Source organism: Lonchura striata, chromosome 13 (genome assembly GCF_050655825.1).
Source record: "Lonchura striata isolate lonStrDom1 chromosome 13, ASM5065582v1, whole genome shotgun sequence".
Taxonomy (NCBI): domain Eukaryota; kingdom Metazoa; phylum Chordata; class Aves; order Passeriformes; family Estrildidae; genus Lonchura; species Lonchura striata.
Genome location: NC_140715.1, coordinates 5,836,096 through 5,857,972, shown reverse-complemented (window position 1 = coordinate 5,857,972; position 21,877 = coordinate 5,836,096). Strand labels below are relative to the sequence as shown.

Here is a 21,877-nt window from a genome sequence, read left to right as displayed (position 1 = left end):
GTTGAACATTATTTGCTTGCCTTGTTTGCACTTTGCTCTTTCATTCCAGAGCTTTTTTGGAAAGTGGCACTATCCAGTTAAACCCCATCTTTCAGCAGTGCAGTCAGGGGGTGCCATCAAACACAGTACAGAGCTTTTGATCTCCTGCCTTTGCAAGGCCCCCTTCTTGCTCTGAAAAATCTGGCTCTTCCCCTTGGTACTGTCCCACTTTCTAGATGGCCTCAAGTTCAAAGGTGCCACATTTCTAAAGATGACAATTCATCTTATCTCCAGATTTTGTTGAATGACTCCTGTAGATGGAGTGTTGGAGCAGAGGCTGGTGACCTTCCTGTAGTAGGACCTGTTCTCTCAGTTGGTTTGGTTTCATTCTTCCAACATTTACACCTTTCAAAGGAGGGATTTCAAGCCTCTGTCCCCAACTCCCTGTTCCAACGGTTCCAACCCAGTCAAATTTGCCTCCACATTTATTCATTTGGTCATTTTTCCATCCTGTAACTCTCTGCACCCCTGCACAGTTCCAGGTGTCTCCTGAAGGCACTGAAGATATTTACAGCACTCAGTGACTGCTGTGTTCTGCTCACCTCTGCAAACAACATCTGCCCACACTGCTGTTTGCTGGGAACTTCTCCACACCCATAATAACAAATTAAACAGGTTCAGCAGAAGTTTAATCCAGCACTGCCTTGCATTTGCCCCTAGACCTAAATGTGAGTGTGGCCCATGAGGGGCTGGGACCTGTCCTAGGCAGAGCCCAGGGGAAGCTGGGGTGGTGTGGGACAGGTGAGGGGTTGTTCTCACAGGCAGAGTACACAGGGCTGCCCTGCCTGGGGAAATCCAGGAGAATCAGTGCACAAGTTGTGCCATGCCACGTGTCCTCAGGCTCAGAAAATGAGCTCTGGCAAGTTTTAGTTCCTAATACAGGCACAAAAGGAAATGGCACTTGGCAGATTTCCATTTCCCCATCATTGCAGTGGCCCATACTATGCAATTGTTTTTCTCAAGCTTTATTGCAAATGTTTTTTTTTGTTTAAAATTTTCTAATTTTTTCAAGCTCTGTTTAAAAATTCAAAGATTTATTGCTCCCTGCTGGGCATAAAAAAAAAGCTTCTGAAGTTTTTCGGTCCTTTTTATTGAGATTATTATATAAAGCTGAGCACTACAATTTTTTAATCTTCCCTCAAGAGACGGGCATTCTCCTCTCCTGTACTTTTTGTAGTTCTTTATGTGGACTCTGGTTCACCTTTCTTTAGTGACTGGAGTTATGTAGTTCATGCTGGGTGAGACCCAGCAATAGTTTGTGGTTTATGTCAATGTTTTGTAGCTTGCATTGGGAAGAAATGTGATGTCTTGGTGCCTTGTGTTCATTGTGCACTCAGGGAACGTTCACAGCTCTGCCTTGTTTGCTGTAACTCCCAGGGACCCTGTGGCAGAAATCCATAATAGTCACTTGAATGGTGGCTGTACTTTCCTTCATTAGTGACTCACACTGTTTCTGATACTTGTAGATATAAAATCACACCACTTCTGTATAATATTCCAATCTCCTATGTGTTTCTGAGGCTTCCTTACTTTCTTTCCCACAAACATTTTTTAATGTGCTCCAACCTTTTCTGTCAGTTGTCAGCTCTTAGCCCCTTTAGTGTTTCCATTCCATTTGCAGTGTATTTTATAAGCCATGTGCCAGTTATTGATTAAATATTTCAGTTTCAGACCAGTCAGGCAAGAGCAATTGGAGTATTCTGGTTTTATCTGCTGGCCTCTGTCCCTCCTATCTTTTACAACATAAATGTTCTTTCAGACATCCACGTACACATTCCCTCTGTGTCAGGACATTGACTCCACTGCAGCTGCACCATCCAAAGAATAAACTTTGGATGCTGCTTTTACTTTGCTTGAATTTGAGCTTAATTCCTGTGTTTTCTGCAGAGGTTCCACTCTAGGCCAGAGCTTTGAGGATTTCTTTGCAACTGAAGTCAATATGAATATGTATTTTCTGAAAAAGACTCAAATAATTATAAGGAGTTTAAAAAATTGTTTTGCTATTAATTAAAACAGTATACTTTAGTAATTAGAGTTTAAAAAAATACTGTGCATAAAGGTACTAATTTTTTTTTTTTGCCTGGGTGTCTGGAAAACAATGATGTAGAGCTCAATTGATAATTGAGCACTGAGAGGTCAGAACCTTGCCAGCTACCAACACAAAGCAGGACTGCCTTGGAGAAAATTAACTGCATCTGTGCCTGACCCAGTGCTTGTACCTAGAATTATATATGTGAAAATATATGTGTGTGTGTGTGTATATATAAATATATATAACATATAAAAAATGCAGTTTGTCAGAGAGGGTCCCAATGGAAAACCAGAATGTTAAGTAGAGGAAACAAAAAAACCACAATGAAATAAATAATTTCTCTTAAGCAAAGAAAGAAAATACTCCTTAACAAGACGTAGCTAATCACTTAATGATGTTTAAACAGTTAAATGTTGAAAACAAATCTCTGACAATAAAATGAGATCTCTGCTCCTAAATCATTTCAGCACTTTTTAGAAACAGTATATGCTAATATTTTGTTAATATATATTGAAACTGATGATGCCAAAATATAAAATTCCCTTTCCTGTATTTTGTCAGAAGAGATCAAGCTGCTCTTTTCAATCTGCAGAAAGTTGATTTGTTCTGCTTGATTCTCAAAGTAAAATTACTCTGGGGATGTCTTTTTTGAGCTAAAACTGTAATTTTTGTTTGTCTGAACTTTTACTCACATGTACCAGTACAAAGAGAAGGAAAATATTTTTGCATTTTTTGCTGAGGAAAGGAAGGTGCAGTGTTTATGCAATAGTGTGACATCCCAGAGACTTGAATTTGTGATAGCACAGATGGAGATTTCTCTGTCCAGAAGCTGTGGGTATGTTGTAACATGGTGTCCCTGAAGGGTAATAATTAGCATTGACTCCATGCTTCTCAGAAGGTTGACCCATCACTTTATTATACTGTACTAATTAAGAAACCCATCACCTTACAGGCAGTCACAATACAGGTGGATCCAATTGGTCCTTGAATCCAAACACCATCACCACTGGCCAATTAAGAGACCACCCTTTGGTAAACAAATCTCCATAACACATTCCACATGTTCACAACAAGAGGTGCAGCAAGTGGAGATAAGAATTGTTTCTCATTCTTTTCTCTGAGCTTCTCACAGCCTTTCCCAGGACAACGCCTTGGAAAATCTATGTGTGCTCTCTGTGCCCAGAGAGCTGCTGCCACATGGGTACACCCCTGAGTTCAAAGTCATTTTCACACAGGAAAAGTAAATGTTTCTTTTCTTTTTTTTTTTCCATTTGATTTATATGCCATTTTTCTTCTGAATATCTAAATTACCAACTCACAGAGGGAATTTCCAGCGCATTCTGCAGTTGATTTAGACCTAATTCAGTACTTGCCATCAGAATTGTACCAATATTTCCGTATTTGCAGCCTCACAGAGTGTGCCAAGCAGCACCCTGGCATTTGCAGCCTGGTGGAAAGCTTTGTGAGCCTGGTGAGAGGGCTCCTGGAGAGGCTGCTGGATTATCGCGCCGTGATGAGCAACGAGAGCAAGGACAACCGCATGAGCTGCACCGTCAACCTGCTGGTACGTCCTGTCCTGGCTCTGGAGCACCCAGGAGAGTCCCCCTGAGGAGGGGACAGCACTGGAGTCCATTTATTGAACAGGAAGACAAATCTGCCTGGGGGCAGGAGCAGGTGACAATGTTCTGTAGTGATTTAAACTTTGCAGCAAGAGATTTTTAGATCTCTTTGCACGTATATGCGAGTCTGAAAGCAACTGAAAACTTTCCTTTGTGCGCTTTATCCACTTTGATTCTGTGGATAAATAAGGAAGTTTGCTGCTCACCTGCCTGTACAAGCTTAATGGGACAGTGGGTTCTTGGCAGAGTCGAGCTGTGATGAGGAGCTCACCCACTTGCTGCTTCAGCATCTCAGTAATTACAGTTCCCAAATGTGGGCAGGAAACCTGCAAGGCACCTTTGCAGTTGGGTGCCAAGAGGTTTGAGGCTCTGATCTCATCCTAGGCCACTCTGTCTTCTTTTCTATTCCTGTTTTGTAATGAGGATATTGCATAGAGAGATTCTTCCATCAGGAAATTCCTCGAAGCTGAGGAGGAACCTTTCCCACCTTTGAAGTATGACACTCACACATTCTGTTCCTCAATAATCACCGTGCAACGTGGTGTCCATTTCTGCAACTCTTCAAGAGACCATCCTTGTCATACCATCAATGGTCTTGTCAGACCATTTTGCACAGCCTTAGCAACTTGCATTCCCACAAACATGTTATGGTGACAAAAAATGAGCTTTATTCCTGGGACTGGCTCCTTTAGAGGATTTGTACAACAGTGCTCCATAACTACAGTGCTACACATCTGCTTTAACACATACCAGCTTCCACTAAGTGTAGCTGGAGCGTGTGGTTTATTCTGTTAATGTATTTGGATAACCATATTTTCCTCTTCTCCAATAGAAAAACCTTCAGTAATGATCCCATTATGAACTAGGAAAAGTATATGTATGTATAAAACCATACATATAACTAATAAAAATATTAATTGAAGAAGTAGTTCCAGGTTTAAACTTCAGATAGACTGTAAATAATCTACATTTCACACTGTTTGTGCTTTCTAACTACCAAGGAAAGCAAAACCTCAGTCTATGTGTGTATGTGTATTTTATATATATATATATATATATATATATATATAATTTTATTAAAGGACATTAAGAGGTAACTTTAAATATTTGTGTCTCTAGAATTTCTACAAGAACATTAACCGTGAAGAGATGTACATCAGGTATGGCAACCACTCTATTGGATATCTTTTGGAGAGGGCATTTAATATTGTCTTGTGAGTTTTGGTTTTATTATTGTGCTTGGATTTCTGTATTATTGTTACTTCACCATCCCAAATGACTCTGTGGCAGCCCTGGCCTCATCTGCATTCTCACTCTGTTAGTTTAGCCTTCAACAACTGGAAATCTGTGCTATGTATTCAGCAGCAGCATTTTTCCCACAAGAATTAACTTTTAATTTGTCATATCATTCAACATCCATTGTCTATTGTTTAAAATTAAGAGAGTGCAGCTAGATTTGAGGTTTGAGGGAGAATGTATCACACATTCACTATGGCAGATAAAACATTCTGGTTTTGTAGAATGGCCCAATCTGCTGAGTCTCCTTCAGTATACAGCACTCCACGGGCAGGGTTACAGCTGAGGCATTTTCTGTGGCAACTGCAACTTCCTGCAGATGTGGCATGGCCTCTGCTGTCTCCAGTGGCAAATTCCTGCAGATGTGGCATGGCCTCTTGCTGTCTCCAGTGGCAAATTCCTGCAGACGTGACATGGCCTCTTGCTGTCTCCAGTGGCAAATTCCTGCAGATGTGGCATGGCCTCTTGCTGTCTCCAGTGGCAAATTCCTGCAGACGTGACATGGCCTCTTGCTGTCTCCAGTGGCAAATTCCTGCAGATGTGGCATGGCCTCTGCTGTCTCCAGTGGCAAATTCCTGCAGATGTGGCATGGCCTCTGCTGTCTCCAAGAGTTCTGCCATGTGGGCTGCAGCAGATCTTGCTGCTTCAAAAACTCTCTGTTTCCTGCCTGTCCTCTCCTGCAAAATCTGGAGAACAAAGCCCAGAGTCCAAGCTGAAACGAGCCCTGGAGGTGATTCAGGGCTCACCCTGGCACTGTGAGCTGAAGCAGCCAGGGGGAACAACACTCGCTCAGCTGTCACTGCTCAGGAGAAGCTGGGGCTGGAACTGGGAATGCCATAGCAAGGTGTCAGAGCTCCTGTGTCTCAAAACTCCTGGTGGGAGATAGAAGGATGGTTACAATTTTCTCCCTGGCTGCTGTAGATGCAGCTTGAGCCCCATGGTGGGCAGTGGCCATGCTGGAATCAGCAATGCTGCCACGGGGATCCAGGAGAAATTCAACTTAGAACAACTCTTCTGCCCCCAACACCCCCAGGGACTGCTTTGCCTTTCTGGGCTGGTATTTTCCACTTTCTGCTTCCTCCCGTGATGTGCTGGGGTTGCATCTGTGCCCATGGAGAAGGTGTGCCTGCAGTTATATTCAGCACTGGTGAGACCACACCTTGAGTGCTGTGTCCAGTTCTGGCCCCTCAGTTCAGGAAGGACATTGAGATGCTTGAGCACGTCCAGAGGAGGCAACGAGGCTGGTGAGGGACTGGGAACATAAACCCTGTGAGGAATGTTTGAGGGAGCTGGGGTTGTTTAGCCTGAAGAAGAGGAGGCTCAGAGGTGACCTTATTGCTCTCTACAGCTCCTGAAGGGAGGTTGTAGACAGGTGGGGTCGGTCTCTTCCACCAGGCAGCAACTGGCAGAACAGGAGGACACAGCCTCAGCTATGTCAGGGAAGGTTTAGGTTGGATATTAGGAAAAAAAATTTCACTGAAAGAATAATAAAATACTGGAATTGTCTTCCTAGGGAGGTGATGGAATCACCATCTCTGGATGTGTTTAAAAAAGACTGGATTTGGCACTTGGCGCTATGGTCTAGTTGTGGTGTTAGGGCATAGGTTGGACTTGATGATCTTGGAGGTCTCTTCCAACCTCATGATTCTGTGATTCTGTGAATTTGTGATTCTGTGATTCTGTGATTCTGTGAATGTCGGCCTTGGAGGTCTCTTGGCCATCCCTCCTCCCTGAGGAGGAGCTGAGCACAGCTCGCAGGAGAGGACAGCTCTTTCTCCTTTCCTCACCAAGGCTCAGCACACAAAGAGAACACAGCAAAGCGTGAGCAGAGCTTCAGCCCCCCTGTGTCCTTGAGGAGTCTGTGGGGAGTCACAGTGTGACATCCACGGAGTTTCCTGTTATCTGGAACATTTTGACACTCAGTATTCCACTCATGCCAGTCTCCAGCCTAATCCTCGCTCTCTCCTCTATCAGGTATTTGTACAAATTGCGAGATCTTCATTTAGATTGTGAGAATTACACAGAAGCAGCATATACCCTTCTGCTCCATACGTGGCTCCTGAAGGTTAGATTTTCTAAACTCAATATATAATTAAGCTTTTCAGTATTTGATTTTATATTCTTAAGTGAATATTTTAATCTCTGAGTTATTTTCCACCAGGGTATTCAAGTTTCTAGTTAGAAATCCTGCAGTAGGTCGTACAAAATTAACATTAATTGTTGAAATTAAATTTTCAGTAGGTAACTAAAAGCCATATATTGCTGAAACTAAATATGGTAGAAAAAATAGTTTTCCTTTACAGTGAGAACATTGTGTACAAATGTAGCTTTAATTTTGGTAAATTCTTACTACCCTAAACATAACAGTTATAAAAATTAAACATAGTTCCAGCTATCACAAGAGGACATCTAGCTTTTAATTTTAAATAATATGGATTACTTAAACATGTTATGTGGGCTTTCTTTTGTAGCTGGTAATTAATTATTTTTCCCTATAACTATTGTTCCTTACTAATGTAATGGACAGTATGAATTAAAATGGTTTGTAAGATCAATTTCCATTACAAGGGGACATTCCAACTGTAAATGTTCTTCAGCAAAAATCTGATATTTCTTATGGAATTTACTTTATTGCAGAACTATAAAAATTTGTGCTATTTTGCTTAAACTTAATTTTGATTTTTTTGTGATCATACAAATAAGAGATATACTGTCTATATTGGTATAGACAAACAGTATACGAAATATTTTAATACAAAAAAATCTAAATCAAGTCAATCAAGATGATACCATTGGGAGGAAAAAAGGAACTAATTTCCTCACGTAGATTTTTATATAAAATTTGTAAGTGGGGCAAGGATGGGCAGTTATAACGTTTTAAAATATGTTTTAAATATTTGGTGTAGTGCTGGTTATCACATGAAATACAGCATTTGTCTGAAGAGGCAGTAAATGCAACACCTGTGCCTTTCCCAGTTTGTCTGTCGATGGATAAAAAAGACTTGGGAAGAAAACATTTAGAAGAGCCCAGGGGAGCAGACCTTGTTGGAGGGGAAAGTTTGATATGAAACACTGGACTTGAAAATTCTTTTTGATGTGTTCTCCTTCTCAGTGGTCGGATGAGCAGTGTGCACCCCAAGTCATGTCAACAGAGTTCCAGTGCTCCCAGACCTACAGACACCTGAAAGAGAATTTGTATGAAAAGATCATAGAATACTTTGACAAAGGAAAGGTAGGTCTGGAGAGTTCTTCCCCTCCAAACCTCTCTGCTGTGCTACTCTGAGCAGTCCTGTTTAATGAATGTGCCCTGTATAAAACATTTGTGAGGAAAAGCTTCTTTGAAATGTGGGTCAAGTAAAAACTGTGTCCTGGAGGCTTATTCCCAGAGATATCTGTTCCATAGGAATATGTTATTTCCATGACCTCATTCAGAGAAAGAGCTAATGTCTCAGTACATTGTCACAAGCATCTCTGTCAGGCACCAACAAAATGCAATAAAAAATGTTGAACCTCCTTCCCCTTACAAAGAAAAGAGTATGAACTACAGAGATTCCATTTCTAAACCAGTCAGCCCTTATCTCAAAAGAATCCAGATGGTTCAAAATAGACATATTTGTTTCAGAGAGGACAGAGAATAGTATCCTAAACTTAAAATGTAGTAGATTGATGCTCAGTACCACAGTTTAGTTCAATTTAAGACCAAAAAAATGTTAATAAAATTGCCTGTCGGTGCAATGGCATTAGAGCTGAGAATTTTAGAAATAAAGCAAAGGACTACAAAGCAGGAAGAAACTCTGCAGTGCCAGATAATTAATCCCATGACCCAATACAACCTTTAAGTCATGTCTTGTTCAGCTGCAGCCAAAGGTACAAAGGGAGAAGACAATTCATTTCTGCTTCTGCAAAAGAAGCCCTCCCTATAATTCACAAGGCAGAAAGTTTCAGCTGCAGCCTCTCAGGTTTCTGTTGGCATCTGCAGCAGCTGCAGTGCAGCAGTGCCCACCCGCTGTCCCAGGGGGACCAAACCCTCCCAGTTCCTGATGGGGTACCTGGCCAAAGAGCACCTGGCAGCAGGTGACAGTGGCCTGATGTGCCACTGGCAGTGTCCTTCAGCAGCAGAGAGCTCTGCTCAGGGTCCCCTTTGCCTCTTCTGAGCAGGTGAGGAGACAGAATCTGAGGAATGTCCTCACGAGAGGGAGTTTGCTCCTGCTTTGAGACCACTTTGGAGAAGTGTCCACAGCAGATGAGAAAAGCAGCTCTGGTATTTCAGTGTCAGTCACTGTCACAGGCAGATGTAAAATTGTGTGGAAGGGAAATCTGCTCCTCTGGGCAAGTGGAAATTTAGCTCTTGTAGTTATTTAGCTGTCCTAGACAAGGCTCCCTATGGTTATGGATGCTGCAGGATATTTTGTTTAATGGTGTGTGTTTTAAGGACAGGCAGGTGTCAGTCCCCTCATAAACTGCTCTGTGCTTGGGGTATGTTCTCAATGTCATCACCTCAGTTATTTACTCTTTTTTTTTTTCTTTAATGTATCTTAAAGGTTAGATGATTTTTAAAAAAATGTTACTCTGATAGTAAAGTAGGTTTACTTAATCCTTCCTGTAATGAATCATAAAACACTTTTATTTTTTAACATTAATCTGCTTTCCTTAAGTTTATGATTGCCCTGAGTCTTCTACTCTAAATGTGCAGTTAATAAATGACTGCACTTTAAAGACAGCATAATCAATAAAACTGCAGTTAAAATCTAATGTGTTGAGAACTTGTTTGTTGGTACAGCATTTACTTTTTGAATCTGTGGTTGCATTGCAGATGTGGGAAGAAGCCATATCTTTATGCAAGGAACTTGCAGAGCAATATGAAAAGGAGGTTTTTGACTATGAACTTCTAAGTCAAAACTTGGTAAGATTATATACAGATCTTCAAATTATTGCAGTTACAGAAATTAGTGCTTTTCAAACAGCATAGCTGCCTGTGAGCTTGTGACCTAAAATGGATTTTTAATTCATTTGTTGAAGAGTTCCTGTTTCACTGTAGCAATCCAGTGGTAAAGGTTCATAAATTAACTGTTGGGTAAAGTTGCATGAACATCTGTTTATTGAGGTATTTTGAAATGTCTGTAGATGAAATAAGCATGTACTCACTAGGGAAATTTAAAGACCATATTTTGGAGCCTCTGTACTGCCCTAGGGTAGAAAGAACACCTGGGTGAACTTTTCCCCCTAAATTTTTCTTTACATTCTAGCAGCTTGGATCTTGACAAGCATGAATAATTCTATCCTAATTAGGACTGTGGAAGTATTATAGCACAAGGAATTAGAGCTAGGTCCAAAGGATAGAAGGAGAATTTTAAAAGAAAATAAAATATTTGGTTATTTGTTTTCTATAAAATTGAACGAATCAAAAAAGGATCCCGTTCCCCACAAACCTTTTTTTTCTACTACCAATATTTCATATTTGTATAATTTTTTACAATTGTTAATGGCTCATTCAATAGATATCCCTGAATCTTCCTCAAAAAAAAATATAGGAATTAAAACATGATATCCCTGAATGGTGCTGTGTATGAAGAAAGCTTCTTTTGCTCTGTTTTATCTTGAATTAAATAACATTTTTACCAGTTTAAGTTGCAGTGCTGGGTTCTCACAGACATAACACATAAATGACACTTGGTATTTTATGGAAGAACTTGTTCTAAGCCCTTTACATGGTGTGTCCCCTTAAAACGAGCCGAGTAAAAATTGGAGTTGATCCCATACCTTGGGAAACATTTGAGGCAGGGAGTTTTTCCAAATGTCTTCTTTCAGTAATGTTATCAGTGGCCAGGGATCACTTTGTTTGCTTTTCTCCTAAGTTAAGGGTAAGCCCAATTCTGAGGTCGAATGTTAAAGCTGAAGCCATACCCATTTCTCTGTGTATTATATTTGCATATAGATATAAACAGTGTTTAATGTTCCCCTGCAGCACCCTGTGTGAAAACTGATTATTGCTGTAGCTCATCAGCTGATAGCTCTTGCATGTGTAGTAGATGTTAAAAATGCATAGATAAAACCCCCAAACACAAGTAACTACAGATGGTTTTGCTTTCAGATCCAGCAAGCAAAGTTCTATGAAAACATCATGAAAATTCTGAGGCCTAAACCAGACTATTTTGCTGTTGGATATTATGGCCAAGGATTCCCAACATTTCTGAGGGTAACTTGATTAATTCACACATTTGCATCTATTTTCATTCTTCCTTTGTTTTCCTGTTTTCCTCATGATCAATGTCCATTTTCCCTTTTTGACCTCTAATATGCTTTGAGCTGACATGTTCAATACCAAGTGTCTTGTACTGCTCTAAATTTTTCCCTGAATGGCAACAGTTCCTGCTTTAGAACAATTATCATAAGTTTGAACTGGTTTTATTCAAATATGCTGAATCTGCTCTCTTTACTTTTCTCTGGTTTTGACTACCATGAAAGAAATCCAGGCTCCACAGGGTCTGGTTTTTCAAAGAAACCTGATGAACTTGGGAAGTGGTGCACAACTGGATTGTTTTTTAAAAGGACGTTGTTTTTACCGCAGTAGTGCATGAGTTCAGAGCATAAAAACAACCTAAAAATTTGATGTTTCTTACTACTAAAACCCTCATTTACATATAATAATTAATAGGGAGGCTTTCTTTAGGCTTGGAAAGCAATAAGAGGCCCTGCTTCCCAAGTTTAAAGGCCAAAGTTGCCTTGAAATCTTTGGAGAAACAGTGAAATGATAGGCTGGTGTTAAACCAGTTATTGTTTCTGAATAATAAATCTTTGAGTCCAGAATCTCTGGAGAGTCAGTGCTGCTTTCCAGCCCCTGGTCAAACTGGTGCTTGGCTTTAGAGCTGGTTAATGCTCAGAAAACAGAAACAGCCGTTCCAAAACCTGGAGGCTGCTGTGTCTTTGTGCCGACTGCCACGAAAACACAACTTGTGCCTCAGCACCAGCTGCCCAGGCAATCCCTCCTCATTCCCTGCAGAACAAAGTGTTCATCTACCGTGGCAAGGAGTACGAGAGGAGGGAGGACTTCCAGGCCCAGCTGATGAGCCAGTTCCCCAGCGCTGAGAAGATGAACACGACTGCAGCACCCGGAGAGGACGTCAGGAACTCTCCTGGCCAACGTATCCTTGGACACGTGGGAGGCCGAGAGGGAAAAGGGTTGGGAAACCTTGTTGTTAGCATGAGTTTATCTGTGTGAAACAATAATTTCCTGAAAAGGTTGAAAGTTTACCGACATGGCAGCTCAGTTTGCAGTTTCGCATACACGTCCTCCATGTCTTTTCTGGTTTGTTCCAAAGAGAGCTCCTGTTTTTCTGGCAGCTCTAAGGAGTCTGTCTCTTCCATTCATCATAGAAACATTTAGGCTGGAACAAACCTTTAAGGTTGAGTCCAACCATAAACCTTGTTCACCCATGTTCCCAAGTGCCACGTCTCCATGTCTTTTAAACCCCTCCAGGGATGGTGACTCAACTTCTTCCCTGGGCAGCCTTGCTAGGGCTTGACAGCCCTTCAGGGAAGAAAATTCATTGTAGTTTTTACATGGTTTAGCTTTATTTTCTTCAAATGGCAAAACCAGTGTCATGCACTTGAAGGAACCCAGTTTAAAGCAGCAAATTTTCTGTTACCTCACATTAATAGCTGTTGTGTCTTATGTTTAATTCATGTCTTTCTTGAGCACTGCTCTGACTGGCACCACGCTTCCGTGTCACTTCCATTTCTTGGCAACATAAACATGTCCCAGGACCCTCAGAAATTGTCTTAGGAAAATTAACTTGCAAACATTGTTAACCAACCTCTAGAATGGCCTCAATTTCTCTTGGTTAGAATAACTGATTATCTTTTTCTTCTGACTTGAGTCATTACTGACTGAGCAGATATGAGATCACCTCATTGTATCAGACTTTTTTTTTTTTTGAGCATGCCAATTTTCTTTTATTACTTTTCAAGGTAATGTTGTAACACTTCACACACTCTCTTGAGTCTATTACTCTGGAACTTTCTGGAGTAGAAAAGGGAATATTTTCTTTTCACACTGTTGGGACTGAAGTGGAAGTATTTACAGGCTTGTCTAAAATAGTACATTAAGCTTGAAAGCCAGGCTCTCCCAAGTCTGTCTTGTCTCTTAACTAATTAAGTTTTTTTTTGAGAACACATGTTTCAGTCCTTAAGGTAGAATTTGCTCATCTATTTGCAAGGAGCAGGAGATAGGCACTACTTCTGCACTTATGCAAAAGGATCTAACCAGAGGGCATGAGTTTCAAACATACTGAAATATGTAAGCATGTGATATATTTACTTACAAATACAATATTCAGATTTTAAAAACAACATTTCTATAGAAAAAGGAAAGCTCAAATAAAAGGGCTGTTCAGTTACAAATTTCAAACTGAAATGTTAACCATCATGACTTTATGCATGCCTAGAGCTACACAGTGAAACTGTTAACATCAGATGTGGTTGATGTTATTTTTGTAAGTTGCCTGAGCTTAAAAATTTAATGAATGAGTCAGTGTGATAAATTCAGCTGCAGATATTCAAGCTCAGGAAATAATAAAAATATGCAGTTCAGAATTAATATATATTCACTGGTTACTACTGGCAGATTTTTCCTTTTTTGGCCAAGGAAACTCCAGAAATGAAACCCTCAACACTTCAGATTTTTCATCAGAAAATGTCTTTTTTTTATTTTTTTTTTTTTATTTCTCCTGCAGCCTACAGTATTTCATACTAATGCTAATAACATGCCCTTAACTTCCACACTTTCAGATATCCAATGTTTTACTGTGCAGCCAGTCCTGGAGGAGCAGCCTAGATTCAAAAATAAGGCAGTGCCTGATCAAATCATAAAGTAAGTGAATTTCTGTAGTAGACAGTATAATGAAAATCAGTCCATATTCCTAAATTGACAACCATTATTTTGTGAATTCAGTCACTTACCAATGAATCCTGGAGTTTTTGTTGGTTTAACTTACTGACTTATATATTCTTAGAATCAGAGAACAGTTTGTGAGGGAAAGGACCTTCAAAGGCCACCCAGTGCAACCCCCCAGAGCTCCATCCAGCCTGTCCTGGATGTTCCCCAGGAATCCCATGGAAGAGCTTGTACCCATCTACCACTGAAGAAATAACTCATGGGTGCAGGGCAGGGAGGTGGAACCTGTGCTTTGGGTCAAAGCTACTGAGCTTTCAGCACAGCTGCTCAGACACGTGGTGGGAGAGGGCTCTTGGGGGTGACTGGCAGGGTGAGAGTGGTTGGATGAGGGCTCTGGAATGGTAGAATCTTGTTGTATCTTGTCTGGTCCAGGGCAGGATACACGGTGGCAAAATGGTTTCTGCTGGTGCAATGGAGTGTGTGTTTTGGAAAGGAATAAAGGAAATGAATTGACCAAAGTGTTTTGAGAACAGACTGGGCAAGAACTGCTTCCAAACCAGCTGTGCCCTCGGTCTGCAACCCTCTCTATGGAATCTTCACTGAAGTAGCAACTGAGTCAGAGTGGAAAAATGAGAATCACCTCCCCATATACACCAAAGTAAATAAAGCAGATCCAAGCACTGATCTGGTGTGGCAGGATTTTAAAATAAACAAACACAGACCCAAAAACAACCTAACCCAAAAAGCCACAAAAAAGTTTGTGGTTCTAATTTCAATTACAACTAATTAGAACTACTGATTCATTTTAAAATCAGTTACTGAAAGGCAGATTATAAATGTGGTCCTGTTGGACCACATTTAGGTGTAGACCCAGCCACACTTCAAAATGCTTCAGTTTATGTAGCAAAGTGTTCCTTGTAAAGTACAATCTCTGCCCATAGGGGAGATTTTGTAATGGTTTGTCTCAGCTGCAGAATTCAACCAAACTGCTGATTACATCTGGGCTTAAAAATTTACTTTTATGAGTTTACTTTATTGGGCATTTAATTGTTCGTTATGTTAGGTGATGACAATGCATTTATTGTATCAAAGAGCTTCAAAGTATCTGTCCTTTCAGATGGAACTGCATAAAGGGATCTGACTCAGTGTTACTTTTCTGATGAAGAAAATCTTAGTAGTTTGGATCAGAAATCATAGTTTCCTGTGAACTAACATACCATGATTTGCTTAACTCAGATGTTTGGGGCTGCTTTATTTGATATTCTGGGCTTTCAAAACATGGTTCAGTTTTACTAGAAGAGATTTCTGAGATTTTTTTTTTCCTGAAAAATTAACTTTTACTTAACAAGGGTTTAAATTTAATTCATCTTAAAAACAAATGCTAAAAACCCAAAAGAGAGATTTTTCTCTGGACAGCAAAATACTTAGCCAAAACTCAAAAGACTTAGCCAAAACTGCAGTCCCAGTGTGTTAAAAGCCAAGTGGTTGCAAGTTTAGTGGAAAGATGTGCTCACAATGATGGAGAATGAAAATTAGCTGAATAGAACAGAATCTAACATGAATAACATGAATTTTACATGAATTTGCAAAGGATCCTTTACATTGGTGTACCCCTCTACAAGCACTTATATACATTTTATTATCTATCTCGAGAAATTGTTATTAATTGCTTCAGTTGTTTAATTTGTTGAATGTTGCTCAGCATTGAGAGCAGGATCATTGGACATGATTAAATTGTTTTTTAATGTGCCATGTTCCACTCCAGGTGCAAATACCTGCTCTGCTAAGTCAGTTATTTTGAATGAAAGAGACTCCTTTCATAAACCAGGATAAAGCTGGCAAGCAGGGCATGTGCCACAGCAAGATAGGAGAGGAAAAATTTCTTCTAGTCATCCTGTAGATTTGAACATTAATCTGGAAGTTCTGGAATTTTTATACCTGGGAAATCCACCCAGGTATAAAAAATTGAAGCTTAATACTTGTAAAATACTGTGTGTTGACTCTGATTTATAGATAAAGTAGCTACCTTCTGAGTTTCCAGTAAAGTAAATTTTTTTTGAGCAGTAAATTTACTTTTAATTAAAAACTCAACTACTCAAAATGAAATATTTCTCTGTGATAAAAAGATCCATTAATTTCTGGTTTCTGTATTTTACAATAGTAATTTAAAAATCTTTCAGCTTTTATAAGTCAAACAACGTGCAGAAATTCCACTATTCAAGACCAGTCAGAAAAGGATCTGTTGACCCTGAAAATGAATTTGCTGTAAGTAAATTAATGACAAAGTGATGGATGTAGTTCTTGTAACTGTGACTGAATTTTGATCCTAGCTCCTTTGTTAGGCTCGGATTGCTCATTACAGACACCTTAATTTAAGATCTGGTTCAAAAAAACCAAATGCAAGACTTCTCTGTTTCAGCCCTACCCCTGTGTACTTAATTTTGTATCACTGTTCCAGTTGCAGGTAAACACTATGCAGTTAAACATGTTCAACTTGTTTGTGTTAAGCAGGAGCATTTCCTGGTACAGATTTTCATTAGGAAACAAGGTGGCATGTAAATAAATATCAAATGCTTTGCTGCTTGTAGTTTGCAGCACTTACAGCAGCTGCCAGGCTGGCAATGAGGTGAGGGCTGTCTGCTTTCATGAGTCCTGTGAAATCTCACCTCGTGAAAGAACTGCCTGTGTCATTTTTACTCCCATGTCTAATGGTGGAATGCTAAGGAATGGCCTTCACTCTTCAAATATTCTAAGAAATCTACCCCACCATAAGTTACATTTCAGTGTTAAGCATAAAAAATATGGTGTCTGTATTTTTATTTTACAGGTATCTGGTATTTTATGGTTTGTTTTGAAAAGCACCCCATCTGAGCCTTATGGGCTCTTGGCATACTGCTGGGAAAAGCCATTTCTTTCCAAAATGCACAATTTCTGGTTTGTGTGTGCTGATTAGCAGAGTCAACACTTTGATGTAAGAGCTTCCTACCTGCTGTTAAATCAACACTTCAGACACAAACTCTACTCTGACATCCCAGAATGTATTGTCAAGACTCAGGATGCACCTTGGCTTCCTTTGCCAACTTGAGTTTTGGGCCCATTTATGAATATACCTTGAAATGGTTTTACAAGAACTAAATTGTTGATGTTTTCATTGCTGAGGACAATAGATAAGATGCATGTTTCCTTCAAAGAGGTGTAAACTGGGACTGCTGGAGTGTCTTCATTACATCTATTATGGTATTTCTCAGTGAGGCAATACTGAAATAAGGAGTCAGGTAAATGAAACAGTGGCTATTCCAAACTATTCTAAAATACCAACAGCCAATCTTGTTCAGAAAAGAAAAATGAGAGGAACAAAAAAAAGGTCAGAATTCTGGCAGGTTGTTATAGGGTTATTACTGCTTTTAATTGCAGAAATACCTTTTTAATGTGGAGGGAGGAAATATAATCTGGGCAGAGGTGAGAACAGGTCACTTAATGGCAGCCATTCCATCTGTAATGGCAAAAATAGGGGTACAAACTAAAAGATTCAAAGGTAATTTCCTTTTTGCCCAGCTTTGTGCAGGCTTTGATGCCTGAAGATGACCTAATCTGAAATCAGGAAAACTATTTGTTGAAGTCACTGTGCTAGATTCAGTTTGCAGTGTCTCTATATTCAAAAAATATACATATGTTTTCCATCTACATCCATTTCACTCTGACATCTCAGAAGGCAGAAAAGATGAACATTTCAATCCTGAAGTATCATTCTCTCCTGCTATGTCTTTTGATAGTCCATGTGGATTGAGAGGACCTCATTTGTTACAGCCTACAAACTTCCAGGAATCCTGCGCTGGTTTGAGGTGGTCTCCACTTCACACGTGAGTATTGATGTGCTCAGGGCCCATCCAACTTGCAGCTGTTGAATCTTTATGTACCAACCAGTCTGCAAAATTACCAGCAAGGCTACAGTTACTTCTTTTCATAGATTCAAAGCCATTATTATTTATATTTAATTTTTCTACTGCTCAATACAGGATCAATAGATCTTATGCTTGATTTATAGTTTCAGAATTGAACAAGTCTGCGTGGGTTTGCTGAATTGTAAAACTGTTGTTCATGCACATGGGTTTTATAAAACCAAAAAGACCTGTTTATGTGCTTATGAACCTTAGAATTCTTTTGTTTCTTTGCAGTGCACGATTAGTCCTTTAGAGAATGCTATTGAGACTATGTCTACAACAAATGAAAAGATTTTGATGATGATTAACCAGTACCAGGGTGATGAGAACCTCCCTATTAATCCACTTTCCATGCTTCTGAATGGAATTGTTGATCCAGCTGTTATGGGTGGCTTTGCTAAATATGAGAAGGTAGGAGCTTTGAAGTCCCTGCAAAAAAACGTTCTCAGGTGCATCATTTCATAATCCTACATCCTTCAATAAAGTGGCAGTGCAGTGGGGATGGGGAATAGGAAAGCCATCATTCCATCACTGAAAGGATCCTCATATCCTCCTTTCCTGGTCACCTCTGTCTTTGAAATCAAACCAGAATATCTGAGCTTATCAGCTGATGTAAAGCATGATACTCCAAATCTGTGCTTTTTTAGTTTCACTGTAAACTTCACACAAGAAATAATCATTTGGCTTCATAATAAGGGTCTCAAAGTCAGAAGTGCATAATACGGGTCTCAAAGTCAGAAGTGCTGGGTAAAGACCAAATGCATATTTTTAAAAAGTTCACCTCAGTTCCCAACTGATAGAGGGAGGAATTATCACCAGCAGCATCTGTCTAAGGACCATATATGTGTCTCTCCTCTTTGATGACCAATATTATGATTACCAGCTGGGCTCTATGGATTAATGCTTGATTTCTTTGTCTGTCAAAATGATGGACTGTATTTTTTTTTTTTTTTTTTTTTTTTTTTTTTGTCTAAGGCTTTCTTTACAGAAGAATATATCAGACACCATCCAGAGGATACAGAGAAGCTGAACAGACTCAAAGATCTGATTGCTTGGCAGGTAATTTCTCACTGGCAGCCACCACTGAGGTTTCACCAGGGGTTCTTTGTTCCATTCCTGTCTAGCAGGAGAACACAGCATTGAGGTGATTGTGTCATTTCCACTTTTTTTTAACCCCTGAAAGGGATTTTGTAGAACACATCAACTGGAATGGATTATCAGAAGCCACATATAGCAGGCTACATTTATGGTTAAAAGGGATGGGATTTCCAATCTGGGTTGTATTCCTGAAGAGAAAACTTAGAGCATGACAAAAGTCATAATGATTTCATGACTTTCTGGGGTTGGCAAATGTCAGAAACTCTCCTGGGAAATTCTTTCCTAGAGTATTAGGTTTTTTGTGGAGGATTTTTTTCTTTCTTTTTTTTCTTTTTCTTTTTTTTTTTTTTTTCACTAGAGACATTAATGTAGTGTTTGCTACTCTCAGGAATTATTTTCATGTTCAGTGATCCTTCAGGATCTCTGCTAGGTGTCTCCTGTGTAAATAGCATGGAAGACTATAAGTAAATATTTTTATCTGTATCTCTAGAGGAGAACTGAATATTCTCCCCATACTGGCAGCATTGAGGTTATTTGGGTTTACTATTTATTATCTTATATACCATGTATATATGATAAGACAACCAGCCTGCAGAACCCTTTTGTCCTCAAGGAGGAAAAAGCACCTATGGAAGGTGGTAGCAGCAAAAATTCCATTTTTGCTAAGATTCAAGGGAAAATGGATCTTTCTGTCGACCTGATAATGATAATGGAGCAGAAAAAACAAACTCAGAAATTATCTATACTATTTCCATGAACCAAATAGAAATCATTGCTAGCAATAGATAGATAGAGGAATGGAAAAAAATAGTGAGAGTTCATCTAGGGATTTTCCTATCAGAAATGAATGGCTCAAGGTGTTTCTCCTCATGTTCCATGTCTCATTTTTTGTACTTACTAAAACATCCCTGGAAGCACCCAAGGCCAGGCTGGCTCTGAGCAACCTGATGGAATTGTCCCTGTCTATGGCAGGAGTTGGGCTGCATGACTTTGAAAGGTCCCTTTCAACCCAAACTATTCAATTATTCTAGGTTTTTCTCCCTCTTTCATAGGTAAGAAACAGCAAAAATTTACTGTTCATTCCTCTCCCAGCCTTGAAATGAATCTTCCAAATAGTTTCAGTGGAATTGTTTGTACTATTTTCTTAATGTGTTTGACGTTTCTTCCTGTTTCATTTTGATTCACCCTAGTTTGGTTATTATTTGAGTTGTACCTTTACAATTTCTGCTGTGTCCCTGCCCACCACAGCTCTGTGTGCTGTTGTGTTCTGGCCATCAGAATCACTCACTGAATTCAGTGGGGCTGCCTGACCACAGTGTCACCTGGCATTAGGAAAAAATGGGTAATTTTTACCTATCCCTGCAAATCCTTCTAAGGAGAGGATTCTAACAGATCTGCCAGTAACAGATGGGCTTTAACACCGTGATTTTAAAAGTTATATTGGAATTGCACTTCTATAAAATATGACCAACGTGACGGATGGATCAATGTTCACAGCACTTACTGAGTCAGAACAAAAAAAGGAAGCATGGAATGTAAGTGGATTTTACAAACAAATCCCAGATATTAATGCAAAAGAGTTAAAAGCTGAAGAAAAGCAGTTAGAAAAGGTTAGTGGCAGAAGGGGAGCTAAAATTATTTTCCACAAATTTCATAGCATTAAAATATATAAAAGAGAGAAAATAGCCTCTGTGAGGCGACCAACATTTTTCAGAAATTTACTGGGAAAACCCATTTTCCATGAGCCTTTTCAGTCTTTTATCTGCTGCTCCAAGCTGAGATCAATGGGCAAATCCTCCTGCCACTCACAGGAAGAGTTTTGCAGTTGATTTCCCAGATAATTTAAAGAGAGCCAGAGAGGTTGTTGGACCCACTTGAAAAGTCTCACCTTTTTTCTTCTTTTGTTCCTCCTAAGATACCTTTCCTTGGGGCTGGAATTAAAATTCATGAAAGAAGAGTTTCTGATAATCTTCGTCCTTTCCATGACCGGATGGAGGAATGTTTCATGCAATTAAAAGTTAAAGTGGAAAAACAATATGGAGCCAGAGAACTGGTATTGCTCTCCTTTTAACCTCTACCACATTTCTCTTTATTTAACACACATCTTGTTCTAATCAAAAATATGCTAATTTTTTTTTTTTTGCTTATGGGTTTTCCTGTGATGTAAAGACAGTAGGGCCTGAGTTGTATCGTCCAAGAGCTGATTCAATGCTCTGATACATCAAATATTCCTCATTCTGGAAGATTTTTAGTATATTTTATTACGACTTAAAATTTCAAGTCTTTTCAGCCTTATTGAGGAAGTAAAAGCAAGTTCTTATGTTCTTTTTGTAATTTTTTTTAGTGGTTTAGGGCTTTGATCTGCAATTGATGTCTCCCTGTGCCAGCCACTTCCAGCTGTGTTGTGAAGTAAAACTTGTCATGTGTATTATACTATAAATATTAGTTGAGAACAAACTGAAATATCTGGGAATCGAAGGATAACTTCTGAATACAAACTCCCCAGACAATTCTTGAATAAAATATTCTATCTGAGTCCTGCAGGCCAGCAAGAATGACATTGCCTGGTTTTTGTGATTACATGCTCTGGAAATTATTTTATATTTTTGCTTTCACCATTGGTAATTTTATAATAAGATTTATTTCTTCTGTTATAAGGGGAGTAGCAAGTTTCTAACTTAAATTTTGGATATGTGCTGTATTATACACCTGTATGATGAAATTTCTATATGTATATCTGAATATGATTTCCATTTTGCAATCATAGAGGCTGTAGTTGCAATAATTTATTTTAAATAATGTAATATTATAATCATTAATTATATATATATATTATAATATTGTATATATTATATTGCATTATGTAATGTATAATATATTATAAAGTATATATAATATGTTATACTGAAATAATATATCTTTATATCTATTATAATGTAATGATATTATTATAATAATA

The 21,877-nt window shown here is 39.1% G+C and overlaps 1 protein-coding gene across 1 annotated transcript in view; it reads left to right on the top strand.

The window, feature by feature from the left end:
* The window catches only part of DOCK2 (dedicator of cytokinesis 2), a 158,896-nt gene that overhangs the window by 128,228 nt on the left and 8,791 nt on the right, over nucleotides 1–21,877 (top strand). The window contains exons 35-47 of the mRNA XM_021531902.3: nucleotides 3,479–3,635; nucleotides 4,810–4,850; nucleotides 6,961–7,051; nucleotides 8,099–8,218; nucleotides 9,800–9,889; nucleotides 11,078–11,182; nucleotides 11,987–12,128; nucleotides 13,774–13,855; nucleotides 16,060–16,144; nucleotides 17,653–17,739; nucleotides 18,055–18,231; nucleotides 18,796–18,879; nucleotides 20,834–20,971. Of these exons, the coding sequence (XP_021387577.3) occupies nucleotides 3,479–3,635; nucleotides 4,810–4,850; nucleotides 6,961–7,051; nucleotides 8,099–8,218; nucleotides 9,800–9,889; nucleotides 11,078–11,182; nucleotides 11,987–12,128; nucleotides 13,774–13,855; nucleotides 16,060–16,144; nucleotides 17,653–17,739; nucleotides 18,055–18,231; nucleotides 18,796–18,879; nucleotides 20,834–20,971 (1,399 nt within the window). The remainder of the gene's footprint in view (nucleotides 1–3,478; nucleotides 3,636–4,809; nucleotides 4,851–6,960; nucleotides 7,052–8,098; nucleotides 8,219–9,799; nucleotides 9,890–11,077; nucleotides 11,183–11,986; nucleotides 12,129–13,773; nucleotides 13,856–16,059; nucleotides 16,145–17,652; nucleotides 17,740–18,054; nucleotides 18,232–18,795; nucleotides 18,880–20,833; nucleotides 20,972–21,877) is intronic.